Source organism: Pipistrellus hanaki, assembly GCF_964339955.1.
Source record: "Pipistrellus hanaki genome assembly, chromosome: 14".
In the NCBI taxonomy this organism is placed as follows: domain Eukaryota; kingdom Metazoa; phylum Chordata; class Mammalia; order Chiroptera; family Vespertilionidae; genus Pipistrellus; species Pipistrellus hanaki.
In genome coordinates, this window is record NC_140516.1 from 53,642,608 (window position 1) to 53,660,114 (window position 17,507).

The 17,507-nt window shown below is 58.8% G+C and overlaps 1 protein-coding gene across 1 annotated transcript in view; it reads right to left on the reverse strand.

Moving 5' to 3' along the window:
* Window positions 1-17,507, reverse strand: part of DMBT1 (deleted in malignant brain tumors 1) — a 44,741-nt gene that overhangs the window by 19,386 nt on the left and 7,848 nt on the right. Inside the window, exons 6-17 of the mRNA XM_084904400.1 lie at window positions 17,057-17,101; window positions 15,716-15,742; window positions 14,873-14,938; window positions 12,666-12,725; window positions 11,704-12,033; window positions 8,954-9,313; window positions 8,001-8,027; window positions 7,162-7,209; window positions 6,202-6,531; window positions 3,687-4,016; window positions 2,105-2,152; window positions 1,390-1,719 (exon numbers count right to left, since the gene is read on the reverse strand). Of these exons, the coding sequence (XP_084760526.1) occupies window positions 1,390-1,719; window positions 2,105-2,152; window positions 3,687-4,016; window positions 6,202-6,531; window positions 7,162-7,209; window positions 8,001-8,027; window positions 8,954-9,313; window positions 11,704-12,033; window positions 12,666-12,725; window positions 14,873-14,938; window positions 15,716-15,742; window positions 17,057-17,101 (2,001 nt within the window). The remainder of the gene's footprint in view (window positions 1-1,389; window positions 1,720-2,104; window positions 2,153-3,686; window positions 4,017-6,201; window positions 6,532-7,161; window positions 7,210-8,000; window positions 8,028-8,953; window positions 9,314-11,703; window positions 12,034-12,665; window positions 12,726-14,872; window positions 14,939-15,715; window positions 15,743-17,056; window positions 17,102-17,507) is intronic.

Consider the following 17,507-nt stretch of genomic DNA (forward strand, 5'->3'; position numbering starts at 1 on the left):
TGGGGCCAAAGGCCTGTGAGAGACCACAGCATCCCTCCTCATCTCTGACCGCCATGTTCCTCCCATCAGAAGACCTCTCCCATCTCTCCCGCATGAGCCAGGCACACAGTGGTGGGATTGAGGCTTGGGCCTGACTACGAAGCTGGGATAGAAAGAGTCACGGCCTGGTGATTGAACCGGGAGACAATCACATGACCTGGAACCCAGAGGACCCTCATCACGTGTTCATTGTCTTCCCCAGCACTGTCTCTGCCTTGTTGGTATGCACATGTGACCACGCTGGCGCTCATGGGTCCGATGTGAGAGGAAGAGAGAAGCCAGAAGCCAGCTGTCCCTTCATCAGACAGCCAATGAGCATCAGAGCCCACTCTCCCACAATGCCCTCCTCAGCCTGGAGTCACGGGATCACCTTCATAGAAGGGGAGGCACTTCCCTTGACCAATGGCCACCCTCTCCCAGGTCGGTAGCCAAGTATCTGACATGAACTCAGAAGGAGGATGGACAGATTAGATCTTTGGAATCCCCCCTCTAGTTAAGGAGATGAGGGCAAAAGTGTGGTCCCAAAGGGGTTCAAGGAGCCATGGGCCAGCTAGAGAGGCCCACCAGCAGCGGTGGGCAAGGAGAGGGCAACCAGGAGACGTGGCCGAGACTCAACTGGCTAGGATGTGGGGGCTGAGCCGCTGGGGGAAGAAAAGAATAGTCAGACACCAAGCTCCCAGGTGCCCAGTTGAGATCCAATGTTGATGACCCTCAGCTTCCACACACAGAGCTGACAATGTGCACATGGCCTCGGGATTGACAGAACTCTGACACTGGGATGCTCCCAGTCCTTCTGAAGCAACGCCCTCTTTCCTCTGCCATCGACTGCCTTCCTTGAGCCCAATGACTTCAGTCCAGTGTAAGGAAGCCAGGGCCATGCTGGGACAGGCCACCAGGACTCTGGTGTTGACCCCAGAGAACAAGCAGAGGATGACCCCACCAAATGAGCCAATAGATGTGCACACCAACCATTCAGCCTTGACCCATTCTGATATTGAGAGGTTACACCCATTTCTGGAGTTTTCCAGGTGGTCACAATGCCCCATCCCCAAGGCCCTCACAGGTTCCTTCCTTTCATGGCCACCTGACATCTCTCACCTCCCTTCTCCCTCCCCCCATCTCTGTCCTTCACAGAGGACCTCTGTGCTCTCAGGATGTCCCCTCTATGTCACCATCTTAGAGCCACCAGGTGCAACCGTCCTCACAAAGGGAGGATCTTCCCTATATCCAGACCAGGGACGGGCTGCCCTGAAGGAAGCCCCAGACCCCTCCAGGGGGCAGTGAGCTGGCTCCAGGGGCAGTTCCCAGCAGCCTCAGCCCAGAAGAACCCCAGGGCTGGCAGAGACGCACCTGAGCAGATGACGCCCGCGTCCTCCCCGTGGTTGCAGTTGTGGGAGTTCCAGCCATTGTGCGGGCAGCTCCACAGGTAGGACTCGTGCCCTGAGCATTCGACGTTGTCCAGCAGGATGGGCCCTGAGCCCTGCCCGAACCGGGCACTTCCTGTGGCCGACCTGGCCCAGCCACAGCCCAGCTGCCTGCACACCACGTTGGCGTCGTTGGTGTCCCAGCTGTCGTCACACACGGTGCCCCAGGAGCCTCGGTAGAGGACCTCCACGCGGCCCTCACACCGGTCACTGCCATTCACCAGCCTCAGGGCCAGACCCGATTCAGTCCCGAACCCTGAGGACGGCACAAGGACACCGCTCCATGTCTGTGCTGAGCTCCCGGCCCCAGGCAGGGTCCAGACTCAGGGCCAAGAACACACAGGGGAGGAGAGAGCCTCACAGCCTGAGGCTGAGCCAGCACTGGGATCTCAGCAATCCAAGGACCCTCCAGGGCTGACCCTGAGCCATGGTGGAGGACTCAGCTAAGCCTCCTCCCAGGAGCCACTGGAGACACATCATCAGCCAACCATGTGGGACAAGGACCTGGTCAGAGACCCTCCCCTGACCCTTCCCTCCAGGGACAGGATGAGGATGGCCATGTGGAGCCTCTTCCTTTCACGTTCCATCCCGGCTGTGGCTCAGGGGCAGAGATGGGCCCTGAAGGGGGAAGGGCCCTGTACCTGCTGTTGTTGTAGGAAAGGCAGTTGATGGAAGAAGTGTCGGTACAGCTGGAGGGAAAACAAAGTGAAGGCGGTGGTGAGACTCAGGAAAGGAGTCCTTCCCAAAGGAGAGGGAGGCAGTCCCCTGACTTCCCCATGTGCCTCCTGCACATGCTCCCTGCCTGTCCACAGCCTCCCGCTCCCATGGGTCATTGGGGCCAAAGGCCTGTGAGAGACCACAGCATCCCTCCTCATCTCTGACCGCCATGTTCCTCCCATCAGAAGACCTCTCCCATCTCTCCCGCATGAGCCAGGCACACAGTGGTGGGATTGAGGCTTGGGCCTGACTACGAAGCTGGGATAGAAAGAGTCACGGCCTGGTGATTGAACCGGGAGACAATCACATGACCTGGAACCCAGAGGACCCTCATCACGTGTTCATTGTCTTCCCCAGCACTGTCTCTGCCTTGTTGGTATGCACATGTGACCACGCTGGCACTCATGGGTCCGATGTGAGAGGAAGAGAGAAGCCAGAAGCCAGCTGTCCCTTCATCAGACAGCCAATGAGCATCAGAGCCCACTCTCCCACAATGCCCTCCTCAGCCTGGAGTCACGGGATCACCTTCATAGAAGGGGAGGCACTTCCCTTGACCAATGGCCACCCTCTCCCAGGTCGGTAGCCAAGTATCTGACATGAACTCAGAAGGAGGATGGACAGATTAGATCTTTGGAATCCCCCCTCTAGTTAAGGAGATGAGGGCAAAAGTGTGGTCCCAAAGGGGTTCAAGGAGCCATGGGCCAGCTAGAGAGGGCCGACCAGCAGCGGTGGGCAGGGAGAGGGCAACCAGGAGACGTGGCCGAGACTCAACTGGCTAGGATGTGGGGGCTGAGCCGCTGGGGGAAGAAAAGAATAGTCAGACGCCAAGCTCCCAGGTGCCCAGTTGAGATCCAATGTTGATGACCCTCAGCTTCCACACACAGAGCTGACAATGTGCACATGGCCTCGGGATTGACAGAACTCTGACACTGGGATGCTCCCAGTCCTTCTGAAGCAACGCCCTCTTTCCTCTGCCATCGACTGCCTTCCTTGAGCTCAATGACTTCAGTCCAGTGTGAGGAAGCCAGGGGCATGCTGGGACAGGCCACCAGGACTCTGGTGTTGACCCCAGAAAACAAGCAGAGAATGACCCCACCAAATGAGCCAATAGATGTGCACACCAACCATTCAGCCTTGACACATTCTGATATTGAGAGGTTACACCCATTTCTGGAGTTTTCCATGTGGTCACAATGCCCCATCCCCAAGGCCATCACAGGTTCCTTCCTTTCATGGCCACCTGCCATCTCCCACCTCCCTTCTCCCTCCCCCCATCTCTGTCCTTCACAGAGGACCTCTGTGCTCTCAGGATGTCCCCTCTATGTCACCATCTTAGAGCCACCAGGTGCAACCGTCCTCACAAAGGGAGGATCTTCCCAATACCCAGACCAGGGACGGGCTGCCCTGAAGGAAGCCCCAGACCCCTCCAGGGGGCAGTGAGCTGGCTCCAGGGGCAGTTCCCAGCAGCCTCAGCCCAGAAGAACCCCAGGGCTGGCAGAGACGCACCTGAGCAGATGACGCCCGCGTCCTCCCCGTGGTTGCAGTTGTGGGAGTTCCAGCCATTGTGGGGGCAGCTCCACAGGTAGGACTCGTGCCCTGAGCATTCGACGTTGTCCAGCAGGATGGGCCCTGAGCCCTGCCCGAACCGGGCACTTCCTGTGGCCGACCTGGCCCAGCCACAGCCCAGCTGCCTGCACACCACGTTGGCGTCGTTGGTGTCCCAGCTGTCGTCACACACGGTGCCCCAGGAGCCTCGGTAGAGGACCTCCACGCGGCCCTCACACCGGTCACCGCCGTTCACCAGCCTCAGGGCCAGACCCGATTCGGTCCCGAACCCTGGAGGACGGCACAAGGACACCCTCCATGTCTGTGCTGAGCTCCAGGCCCGAGGTAGGGTCCAGACTCAGGGCCAAGAACACATAGGGGAGGAGAGAGCCTCACAGCCTGAGGCTGAGCCAGCACTGGGATCTCATCAATCCAAGGACCCTCCAGGGCTGACCCTGAGCCATGGTGGAGGACTCAGCTAAGCCTCCTCCCAGAAGCCACTGGAGACACATCATCAGCCAACCATGTGGGACAAGGACCTGGTCAGAGACCCTCCCCTGACCCCTCCCTCCAGGGACAGGATGAGGATGGCCATGTGGAGCCTCTTCCTTTCACGTTCCATCCCGGCTGTGGCTCAGGGGCAGAGATGGGCCCTGAAGGGGGAAGGGCCCTGTACCCTCTGTTGTTGTAGGAAAGGCAGTTGATGGAAGAAGTGTCGGTACAGCTGGAGGGAAAACAAAGTGAAGGCGGTGGTGAGACTCAGGAAAGGAGTCCTTCCCAAAGGAGAGGGAGGCAGTCCCTGTGACTTCCCCATGTGCCTCCTGCACATGCTTCCTGCCTGTCCACAGCCTCCCACTCCCATGGGTCATTGGGGCCAAAGGCCTGTGAGAGACCACAGCATCCCTCCTCATCTCTGACTGCCATGTTCCTCCCATCAGAAGACCTTTCCCATCTCTCCCACATGAGCCAGGCACGCAGTGGTGGGTTTGAGGCTTGGGCCTGACTCTGAAGCTGGGATAGAAAGAGTCAGGCCCTTGTGATTGAACCGGGAGGCAATCACATGACCTGGCACCCAGAGGACCCTCATCATGTGTTCACTGTCTCCCCAGCACTGTCTCTGCCTCGTTGGGATGCACATGTGACCACGCTGGCACTCAGGGGTCCGGTGTGAGAGGAAGAGAGAAGCCAGAAGCCAGCTGTCTCTTCATTAGAAAGCCAATGAGCATCAGAGCCCACTCTCCCACAAAGCCCTCCTCAGCCTGGAGTCTCGGGGCCACCTTCATGGAAGGAGAGGCACTTCTCTATCCAACAACCGCTCTCCCCCGGGCCCGCCACCAAATATCTGATGGGAACTCAGGAGGATGGACAGACGGGGTCTTTGGAATCCCCTCTCTAGTTAAGTAGACCGTAGGCAAAAGTGTGGTGCACATGGAGTTCAATGAGCTATGGGTCAACTAGACAGGGCCAACTGGCAGCAGTGTGCAGGAAGAGGGACATCCCAAGAGAGGTTTTCAGGACTCAATGGCAAGTATATGGAGTGCTGAGTAGCTGAGGGAAGGAAAGGAGAGGTAAACAGCAAGTTCCCAGGTGCCCAGCACAGATCCAATGTTGATGATCCCCAGCATCCATACAGGGTGCTGACACTGTGCACATGGCCTCGGGGTAGACACAACGCTACCACCCAGGATCCTCCCAGTCCTTCCGAAGCCACACCTTCTATTCCCTGACATCGGCTGCCCCCCCTGAGCCCAAGGACATCAGTCCAGTGTAAGGAATCCAAGGTCATGCTGGGACAGGCCACCAGGGCTCTGGTATTGACCCCAGAGAACAAGCAGACCACCACATGGGTCAACAGATGTGCACACCAATCATTCAGCCTTGACCCATTCTGATATTGAGAGGTTACACCCATTTCTGGAGTTTTCCTTGTGGTCACAGTGCCTCATCCCCAAGGCCCTCACAGGCTCCTTCCAATCATTGACCACCTGCCATCTCCCACCTTGCCCCCTCTCTGTCCTTCACAGAGGACCTCTGTGCTCTCAGGATGTCCCCTCTGCATGACCATCTTAGAGCCACCAGATGCCACCGTCCTCACAGCGGGGAGGTGCTTCTCAACCCCCACACCAAGGACAGGCTGCCCCGAAGGAAGCCCCAGACCCCCTTTAGGGACAGCGAGCTGGCTCAGGGGGTATAAGGGGGGATCCACTCTGTGCCCAAGGAAGCTGCCTGCTGAGCATGAGCCCAGAGTTTATGCCCCTTCAAGCCCTTTCCAGGCACAGACTTCATGGTGCTTGGCGCATAGACCAACCACACTGACGTGGAGCCTGGGCAGGTGCCCTAGACCCTGGGTGACCGTTGACCTGAGCCCCTCCAGTGCCTGGGGGACAGTGGGAGGCTCAGAAGGGTCGTGGCGTGGGTAGTGGGTGTGTTCTCAGTAAATCAGCCCAGAAGGACCCCAGGGCTGGCTGACATGCACCTGAGCAGATGACGCCCGCGTCCTCCCCGTGGTTGCAGTTGTGGGAGTTCCAGCCGCTGTGTGGGCAGCTCCACAGGTAGGACTCCTGCCCCGAGCAGCTCACGTCGTCCAGCAGGATGGGCCCTGAGCCCTGCCCGAAACGGGCACTTCCTGGGGCCGACCTGGCCCAGCCACAGCCCAGCTGCCGGCACACCACGTTGGCGTCGTTGGTGTCCCAGCTGTCGTCACACACGGTGCCCCAGGAGCCTCGGTAGAGGACCTCCACGCGGCCCTCACACCGGTCACCGCCGTTCACCAGCCTCAGGGCCAGACCCGATTCAGTCCCGAACCCTGAGGACGGCACAAGGACACCCTCCATGTCTCTGCTGAGCTCCCGGCCCGAGGCAGGGTCCAGACTCAGGGCCTCCCTCAGGGCCACGCCCCAGGGCAGGCGTCAGCTTTCCACATGCCCAGGGGTTCATCTCCATCAAGGAAAGGGAGCGGGCACATCCTGTGCTGCCAGGGCTAAGGATGCCCCAGGCAGGGAGCCCCAGGATTGCCATGGAGGTGAGCAGGACCGTCCCAGTCTGCCTCCTAAGCCACCCAAGGCAGAGCTCCATGAATCTGGGACAGGACAAGGCCATGGCCCCTTTGGCCACTGATTTCCCTCCATGGTCCTGCCTGACGTGAGCCAAAGCAGCCCTGAGGCTGAGCTACCACTGGGTCTCAGCAGGTCCCAGGATCCTCTAGGGCTGACCCTGAGCCATGGGAAGGGTTTTGGTTTAGTCTCCTGCCATAAGGCCTGGGAGACAGGTCATCAGCCAACCATGTCAGGCAAAGACCTGTCAGAGACCCTCCCCTGCACCCTCCCTCCAGGGACAAGGATGAGCATGGGCCAGGTAGAGTCTCTTCCTGTCACGTTCCATCCCGGCTGTGACTCAGGGGCAGAGATGGGCCCTGGGAGGGGGAAGGGCCCTGTACCTGTTGTTGTTGTAGGAAAGGCAGTTGTGGATGTAGTTGTCCACACGTCTGGAAGACACAACAAAGAGAAGACCTTGGTGAGGCCTCGGGAAAGGAGTCCTTCCCTAAAATGGGCCAGTCCCCGTGACTTTGCCATGTGCCTCCTGCACGTGCCCCCTGCCTGTCCCCAGCCTCCCACTCCCATGGGTCATTGGGGCCAAAGGCCTGTGAGAGACCACAGCATCCCTCCTCGTCTCTGACCGCCATGTTCCTCCCATCAGAAGACCTTTCCCATCTCTCCCCCATGAGCCAGGCACGCAGTGGTGGATTGAGGCTTGGGCTTGACTCTGAAGCTGGGATAGAAAGAGTCAGGCCCTGGTGATTGAACCGGGAGACAATCACATGTCCTGGTACCCAGAGGACCCTCATCACGTGTTCACTGTCATCCCTGGACACTGTCTCTGCCTCATTGGGATACAGATGTGACCACGCTGGCCCTCAGGGGCTGGTGTGAGAGGAGGAGAGAAGGCTGAAGCCAGCTGTCCCTTCATCAGAAAGCCAATGGGCATCAGTGCCCACTCTTCCACAATGCCCTCCTCAGCCTGGAGTCATTGGGCCTCCTTCATGGAAGGGGAGGCACTTCTCTGACCATCGGCTGCTCTCCCCAGGGACGGCTGCCAAGTATCTGAGGGTAACTCAGAAGGATGGACTGACAGGGTCTTTGGAATCCCCCCTCCAGTTAACAGAGGGCAAAGATCTGGTTTCAATGGGGTTCAAGGAGCCATGGGTCAGCTGGAGAGGGCCGACTGGCAGCGGAGGGCAGGGAGAGGGACAGTCCAGGATATGTGGCAGGGACTCACCTGGCCAGGATGTGGAGGGCTGAGCCGCTGAGGAGAGAAAAGGACAGTTAGACACCAAGCTCCATGGTGCCCAACCCTGGTCCCAGCTTGATGACCCTCAGCTTCCCCTCATGGAGCTGACGCCGTGCACTAGACCTCAGGGTGGATACAGCAGTGCTGCCCCAAACTCTCAGTCCTTCCAAAGCCAAGCCCTCTGTCCCCTGCCATCGGCTGCCCCCCTGAGCCCAAAACTTCAGACCAGTGTAAAGAAGCCAGGGTCATGCTGGGACAGGCCCTCCAGTGCCTAGTGTTGACCTCAGAGAATGACCCCATTTAATGGGTCAATGGATGTGCACACCAACCATTCAGCCTTGACCCATTCTGATAATGAGAGGTTACACCCATTTCTGGAGTTTTCTGAGGGGTCACAATGCCCCATCCCCAAGGCCCTCACAGGCTCCTTCCAATTCATTGGCCACCTGCCATCTCCCACCTCCCCTGCTTCCTCCCCCTCTTTTTCCTTCACAGAGGACCTCTGTGCTCTCAGGATGTCCCCTCTCTGTCACCATCTTGGAGCCCCCTAGTGCCCCCGTCCTCACAGAGGGAGGAGCTTCCCAACCCCCACACCAGGGACAGCCTTCCCTGAAGGAAGCCCAGACCCCCTTCAGGGGACAGTGAGCTGGCTCCTGGGGCACAAGGGGTCTGCTCTCTGTGCTCAGGAGGTGCCTGCTGAGCATGAGCCCCGAGCTCAGAGCGCTTGGAGCCCATTCCGGGCTCAGCCTTCAGGGTGCTAGGGGCATGGACCAACCACAGTGACATGGAGTCTGAGCACCTGCCCTAGCCCCTGGGAGCCTGCTGCCCTGAGTCCCTCCAGTGCCTGGGGGACATGGGAGGCTCAGATGGATCCTGGCGAGGGCAGTGGGTGTGATCTCAGCAGATCAGCCCAGAAGGACCCAGGGCTGGCAGACACGCACCTGAGCAAATGACGCCCGCGTCCTCCCCGTGGTTGCAGTTGTGGGAGTTCCAGCCCCGGTGGGGGCAGCTCCACAGGTAGGACTCGTGCCCCGAGCAGCTCACGTCGTCCAGCAGGATGGGCCCTGAGCCCTGCCCGAACCGGGCACTTCCTGGGGCCGACCTGGCCCAGCCACAGCCCAGCTGCCTGCACACCACGTTGGCGTCGTTGGTGTCCCAGCTGTCGTCACACACGGTGCCCCAGGAGCCTCGGTAGAGGACCTCCACGCGGCCCTCACACCGGTCACCGCCGTTCACCAGCCTCAGGGCCAGACCCGATTCGGTCCCGAACCCTGAGGACGGCACAAGGACACCCTCCATGTCTGTGCTGAGCTCCAGGCCCCAGGCAGGGTCCAGACTCAGGGCCTCCCTTAGGGCAATGCCCCAGTGCTGGCATCAGCTTTCTCTGACCCCCATCCCCCAGGGCTTCATCACCGGGAAAGGAGCGGACACATCCTATGCTGCCAGGTCTAAGGATGCCCCAGGCAGGATTGCCATGGCGGTGAGCAGGACTGCTCCCAGCAGCCACCAGGGTCTCCCAGGGCCGAGTTCATTGGCTCCAGGGACAGGCTGAGGCCATGGCCTCTTTAGCCACTGATTTCCCTCCATGGTCCTGCCTGACATGAGCCAAAGCAGCCCTGAGGCTGAGCCAGCTCCAAGGTCTCAGGAGGTCCCCGGATCCTCTAGGGCTGACCCTAAGCCATGGGGAGGGTTTCGGTTTAGTCTACTGCCATAAGGCCTGGGAGACAGGTCATCAGCCAACCATGTCAGACAACCTGTTAGAGACCCTCCCCTGCTCCCTCCCTCCAGGGACAAGGATGAGGATGGCCCATGTGGAGCCTCTTCCTGTCACGTTCCATCCCGGCTGTGACTCAGGGGCAGAGATGGGCCCTGGGAGGGGGAAGGGTCCTGTACCTGTTGTTGTTGCTGTTTCTGTTGTAGGAAAGGCAGTTGTGGTTGTAGTTGTCCACACGTCTGGAAGACACAACAAAGAGAAGACCTTGGTGAGGCCTCGGGAAAGGAGTCCTTCCCTAAAATGGGCCAGTCCCTGTGACTTTGCCATGTGCCTCCTGCATGTGCCCCCTGCCTGTCCCCAGCCTCCCACTCCCATGGGTCATTGGGGCCAAAGGCCTGTGAGAGACCACAGCATCCCTCCTCGTCTCTGACCGCCATGTTCCTCCCATCAGAAGACCTTTCCCATCTCTCCGGCATGAGCCAGGCATGCAGTGGTGGATTGATGCTTGGGCCTGACTCTGAAGCTGGGATAGAAAGAGTCAGGCCCTGGTGATTGAACCGGGAGACAATCACATGTCCTGGTACCCAGAGGACCCTCATCACGTGTTCACTGTCATCCCTGGACACTGTCTCTGCCTCATTGGGATACAGATGTGACCACACTGGCCCTCAGGGGCTGGTGTGAGAGGAGGAGAGAAGGCTGAAGCATGCTGTCCCATCATCAGAAAGCCAATGGGCATCAGTGCCCACTCTCCCACAATGCCCTCCTCAGCCTGGAGTCATTGGGCCTCCTTCATGGAAGGGGAGGCACTTCTCTGACCATCGGCTGCTCTCCCCAGGGACGGCTGCCAAGTATCTGAGGGTAACTCAGAAGGATGGACTGACAGGGTCTTTGGAATCCCCCCTCCAGTTAACAGAGGGCAAAGATCTGGTTTCAATGGGGTTCAAGGAGCCATGGGTCAGCTGGAGAGGGCCGACTGGCAGTGGAGGGCAGGGAGAGGGACATCCCAGGAGACGTGGCTGGGACTCACCTGGCCAGGATGTGGAGGGCTGAGCCGCTGAGGAGAGAAAAGGACAGTCAGACACCAAGCTCCATGGTGCCCAACCCTGGTCCCAGCTTGATGACCCTCAGCTTCCCCTCATGGAGCTGACGCCGTGCACTAGACCTCGGGGTGGATACAGCAGTGCTGCCCCAAACTCTCAGTCCTTCCAAAGCCACACCCTCTGTCCCCTGCCATCGGCTGCCCCCCTGAGCCAAAAACTTCAGACCAGTGTAAGGAAGCCAGGGTCATGCTGGGACAGGCCCTCCAGTGCCTAGTGTTGACCTCAGAGAATGACCCCATTTAATGGGTCAATGGATTTGCACACCAACCATTCAGCCTTGACCCATTATGATATTGAGAGGAGTTTTCTGGAGTTTTCTGAGGGGTCACAATGCCCCATCCCCAAGGCCCTCACAGGCTCCTTCCAATTCATTGGCCACCTGCCATCTCCCACCTCCCCTGCTTCCTCCCCCTCTTTTTCCTTCACAGAGGACCTCTGTGCTCTCAGGATGTCCCCTCTCTGTCACCATCTTGGAGCCCCCAAGTGCCCCCGTCCTCACAGAGGGGGGAGCTTCCCAACCCCCACACCAGGGACAGCCTTCCCTGAAGGAAGCCCAGACCCCCTTCAGGGGACAGTGAGCTGGCTCCTGGGGCACAAGGGGTCTGCTCTCTGTGCTCAGGAGGTGCCTGCTGAGCATGAGCCCCGAGCTCAGAGCGCTTGGAGCCCATTCCGGGCACAGCCTTCAGGGTGCTGGGGGCATGGACCAACCACAGTGACATGGAGTCTGAGCACCTGCCCTAGCCCCTGGGAGCCTGCTGCCCTGAGTCCCTCCAGTGCCTGGGGGACATGGGAGGCTCAGATGGATCCTGGCGAGGGCAGTGGGTGTGATCTCAGCAGATCAGCCCAGAAGGACCCAGGGCTGGCAGACACGCACAGGAGCAGATGACGCCTGCGTCCTCCCCGTGGTTGCAGTTGTGGGAGTTCCAGCTGCTGTGCGGGCAGCTCCACAGGTAGGACTCGTGCCCCGAGCAGCTCACGTCGTCCAGCAGGATGGGCCCTGAGCCCTGCCCGAACCGGGCACTTCCTGTGGCCGACCTGGCCCAGCCACAGCCCAGCTGCCGGCACACCACGTTGGCGTCGTTGGTGTCCCAGCTGTCGTCACACACGGTGCCCCAGGAGCCTCGGTAGAGGACCTCCACGCGGCCCTCACACCGGTCACCGCCGTTCACCAGCCTCAGGGCCAGACCCGATTCAGTCCCAAACCCTGGAGGACGGCACAAGGACACCCCTCCATGTCTCTGCTGAGCTCCCGGCCCGAGGCAGGGTCCAGACTCAGGGCCTCCCTCAGGGCCACGCCCCAGGGCAGGCGTCAGCTTTCCACACGCGCAGGGGTTCATCTCCAGCACAGGAAGGGAGCGGGCACATCCCGTGCTGCCAGGGCTAAGGATGCCCCAGGCAGGGAGCCCCAGGATTGCCATGGAGGTGAGCAGGACCGTCCCAGTCTGCCTCCTTGGCCACCCCGGGCAGAGCTCCATGAATCTGGGACAGGACAAGGCCATGGCCCCTTTAGCCACTGATTTCCCTCCATGGTCCTGCCTGACATGAGCCAAAGCAGCCCTGAGGCTGAGCTACCACTGGGTCTCAGCGGGTCCCAGGATCCTCTAGGGCTGACCCTGAGCCATCGGGAGGGTTTCGGTTTAGTCTCCTGCCATAAGGCCTGGGAGACAGGTCATCAGCCAACCATGTCAGGCAAAGACCTGTCAGAGACCCTCTCCTGCTCCCTCCCTCCAGGGACAAGGATGAGGATGGGCCAGGTAGAGTCTCTTCCTGACACGTTCCATCCCGGCTGTGACTCAGGGGCAGAGATGGGCCCTGGGAGGGGGAAGGGTCCTGTACCTGTTGTTGTTGCTGTTTCTGTTGTAGGAAAGGCAGTTGTGGATGGAGTTGTCCACACGTCTGGAAGACACAACAAAGAGAAGACCTTGGTGAGGCCTCAGGAAATTAGTCCTTCCCTAAAATGGGCCAGTCCCCGTGACTTTGCCATGTGCCTCCTGCATGTGCCCCCTGCCTGTCCACAGCCTCCCACTCCCATGGGTCATTGGGGCCAAAGGCCTGTGAGAGACCACAGCATCCCTCCTCGTCTCTGACCGCCATGTTCCTCCCATCAGAAGACCTTTCCCATCTCTCCGGCATGAACCAGGCACGCAGTGGTGGATTGAGGCTTGGGCCTGACTCTGAAGCTGGGATAGAAAGAGTCAGGCCCTGGTGATTGAACCGGGAGACAATCACATGTCCTGGTACCCAGAGGACCCTCATCAGGTGTTCACTGCCATCCCCTGCACTATCTCAGCCACGTTAGGATGTACATGTGACCATGGTAGCCCTCAGGGCTGCTGGTGTGAGAGGAGAAGAGAAGCCAGAAGCCTGCTGTCGTGTCATCAGAGAGTAAATGAGCATCAATGCCCACTCTCCCACAATGCCCTCCTCAGCCTGAAGTCATGGGGCCACCATCATGGAGTGCCACCTACTCTGACCATCGGCCACATTCCCCCGGGATGACCACCAATTATCTGATGGGAACTCAGGAGAAGGGTAGACAGATGGAGTCTTTGTAATCACCCCTCTAGTTAAGGAGACAGTGGGCAAAAGTGTGGTCCCAATAGGGTTCAAGAAGCCATGTGTTAGCTAGGAAGGGCCGACTGGCAGATGTCAGCAGGGATAGGGACATGCCAGGAGAGGTGGCCGGGACTCAGCATGCCAGGGTGTGGAAGACTGAGTAGCTGTTGGAATAAAAAGATAGACACAAAGCTCTCAGGTGCCCGGCCCAGATCCCAGGTTGATGATCCTCAGCCTCAACTTACTGAGCTGGTGCCGTGCACATGACCTCTCCTATGGTGGACACAACAGTTGTGCCCTGAACCACGCAGTACTTCCAAAGCCATGTCCTCTATCCCCTGCAATCGCCTGCCCCCCCTGAGTCTGAGGACTTCCTGTGCAGTGTATAGAAGTTAGGGTCATGCTGGTACAGGCCACCTGAACACTGTTAATGTTGACCCAAGAGAATGAGTGCAGAATGACCCCACCAAATGGGTCAGCGGATGTGCACACCAACCATTCAGCCTTGACCCACTCTGATATTGAGACTTGACACCCATTTCTAGAGTTTTCCATGGGATCACAATGCCCATCTCTGAGACCCTCATTGGCTGATTGCATTCATTGGCCACCTGCCATCCCCACCTCCCCTGGCCCCTCCCACTCTCTCTTTCCTTCACAAAGGACCGCTGTGCTCTCAGTAACATGTCCCCTCTATGTTACTATCTTAGAGCTCCTTGGTGACACCGTCCTCAAAGCAGGGAGGTGCGTACCAACCACCACACCCAGGGACCTCTTGCCCTGAAGGAAGCCCCACACACCCTCCAGGAAACAGTGAGCTGGCTTCAGGGGCACAAAGACACCCCCTCCATGCCTGTGCTGAGCTCAAGGCCCGAAGCTGGTTCCAGACTCAGGGCCTCCCTCATGACCATGCCCAAAGGCAAGAGGTCAACTTTGGACACACCCAAAGATTCATGTCCATCACAGGGAAAGGCGTGGGGACATCCCGCCTACCAGGTTTAAGGATGCTCCAAGGTAGGGACCCCAGGATTGCCCCTGGATGTGAGCAGGACTGCCCCAATATCCCTGGGGCCACCCAGGGCGGAGTTCCATGGCTCCAGGGCCATGGCCTCCTTAGCCACTTATTTCTTCTCCATGGTTCTGCCTGACTTGAGGCAAAGCCATGGGGGCGATTGCCCTCAGCCAGACGGGAGAGGACAGAGCCTCACAGCCTCTGTAGCTGAGCAAGCGCTGGGGTCTCAGCAGGCCTCCAAGGCTGACCCTGCGCTATGGCAGAGGGTCTTGGCTTAGCCTCTTCACAGAAGCCCACTGGGGAGAAGTCATCAGCCAACCATGTCGGACAAGGACCTGGTCAGAGACCCTCCTCTGCCCCCTCCCCCAAGAAACAGGGATGAGGATGGCCCAGGTAGAGCCTCTTCCTGTCACGTTCCATCCCGGGCGTGATTCAGGGGCAGAGAAGGGCCCTGGGAGGGGAAAGGGTCCTGTACCTGTTGTTGTTGTTGTTGTAGGAAAGACAGTTGTGGATGGAGTTGTGGATGTAGTTGTCCATGCGTCTGGAAGACACAACAAAGACAAGGTCGTGGTGAGGCCTCGGGAAAGGAGTCCTTTCCTAAAATGGGCCAGTCCCCATGACTTTCCCCTGTGCCTCCTGCATTTCTCCCTGCCGGTCCACAGCCTCCCGCCCTGTGCATCAACAGGCCAGAAAGCCTGGGGAGACCAGCTGCATCCCACGTCTCTGACAGCCATGTTCCTTCCCATCTCTCCCGTATGCGCCAGGCACCCACTGGTGGCTTGAGGCTTGGGCCTGACTCTGAAGCTGGGATAGAAAGAGTCAGGGCCTGGTGATTAAACCGAGAGGCAATCACATGTCCTGGTACCCAGAGGACCCTCATCAGGTGTTCACTGCCATCCCCTGCACTATCTCAGCCACCTTAGGATGCACATGTGACCATACTGGCCCTCAGGGTGGCAGGTGTGAGAGGAGGAGAGAAGCCAGAAGCCTGCTGTCCCATCATCAGAAAGCCAGTGGGCATCAGAGCCCACTCTCCCACAAAGCCCTCCTCAGCCTGGAGTCACAGGGCCACCTTCAAGGAGTGCCACCTTCTCTGACCATCGGCCACTCTCTCCCGGGGATGACCACCAATTATCTGATGGGAACTCAGGAGAAGGATGGACAGACGGGGTCTTTGGAATCCCCCCTCTAGTTAAGGAGACAGTGGGCAAAAGTGTGGTTTCAATGGGGTTTAAGGAGCCATGGGTCAGCTAGGGAGGGCCGACCGGCAGATGTCAGCAGGGATAGGGACATGCCAGGAGAGGTGGCCGGGACTCACCATGCCAGGGTGTGGAAGACTGAGTAGCTGTTGGAATAAAAAGATAGTCAGACACAAAGCTCTCAGGTGCCCGGCCCAGATCCCAGGTTGATGATCCTCAGCTTCAACATACTGAGCTGGCACTGTGCACATGACCTCCGGTGGACACAACAGTTGTGCCCTGAACCTCACAGTCCTTCCAAAGCCATGTCCTCTATCCCCTGCAATCACCTGCACCCTGAGTCTGAGGAATTCTTGTCCAGTATATAAAAGTCAGGGTCGTGCTGGAACAGGCCACCAGAATACTGTTAGTGTTTACCAAAGAGAATGAGTGCAGAATGACCCCACCAAATGGGTCAGCGGATGGGCACACCAACCATTCAGCCTTGACCCACTCTGATATTGAGACTTGACACCCATTTCCAGAGTTTTCCATGGGATCACAATGCCCATCTCCGAGGTTCTCATTGGCTCATTCCATTCATTGGCCATCTGCCACCTCCCAACTCCCCTGGTCCCTCCCACTCTCTCTTTCCTTCACAAAGGACCACTGTGCTCTCAGATGTCCCCTCTATGTTACTATCTTAGAGCTCCTTGGTGACACCGTCCTCAAAGCAGGGAGGTACATACCAACCACCACATCCAGGGACCTCTTGCCCTGAAGGAAGCCCCACACACCCTCCAGGAAACAGTGAGGGGGCACAAAGACACCCCCTCCATGCCTGTGCTGAGCTCAAGGCCGGAAGCTGGTTCCAGACTCAGGGCCTCCCTCATGACCATGCCCAAGGGCAAGAGGTCAACTTTGGACACACCCAAGGATTCATCTCCATCACAGGGAAAAGAGCAAGGACATGCTGTCTAGCCAGATCTAAGGATGCTCCAAGGTAAGGACCCCAGGATTGCCCCTGGATGTGAGCAGGACTCCGGGGCCACCCAGGGCGGAATTCCATGGCTCCAGGGACAGGCCAAGGCTATGGCCTCCTTAGCCACTTATTTCTTCTCCACGGTGCTGCCTGACTTGAGGCAAAGCCATGGGGGTGATTGTCTTCGGTCAGACAGGAGAGGACAGAGCCTCACAGCTCTGAGGCTGAGCCAGCTCTGGGGTCTCAGCAGGTCCCAGGACCCTCCAGGTCTGACCCTGAACTATGGCGGAGGATCTTGGCCTGGTTTTCTCCAAGAAGCCCACTGGGGAGAAGTCATCAGCCAACCATGTCTGACAACGACCTGGTCAGAGACCCTCCTATGCCCCCTCCCCCAAGAAACAGGGATGAGGATGGCCCAGGTGGAGCCTCTTCCTGTCATTCCATCCCGGGTGTGATTCAGGGGCAGAGAGGGGACCTGGGAGGGGGAGGGGTCCTGTACCTGTTGTTGTAGGAAAGGCAGCTGTGGATGTAGTTGCCCACACGTCTGGAAGACACAACAAAGAGAAGACCTTGGTGAGGCCTCGGGAAAGTTCTTCCCTAAAATGGGCCAGTCCCCGTGACTTTGCCATGTGCCTCCTGCACGTGCCCCCTGCCTGTCCCCAGCCTCCCGCTCCTCTGCGTCAACGAGCCAGAAATCCTGGGGAAACCAGCTGCATCCCCCCACGTCTCTGACTGCCATGTTCCTCTCCACCAGAAGACCTTTCCTATCTCTCCCCCATGAGCCAGGCACGCAGTGGTGGCTTGAGGCTTGGGTCTGACTCTGAAGCTGGGATAGAAGAGCCAGGGCCCGGTGATTGAACAGGGAGGCAATCACGTGTTCACTGCCATCCCCTGCACTGTCTCAGCCACCTTAGGATGCACATGTGACCATACTGGCCCTCAGGGTGGCA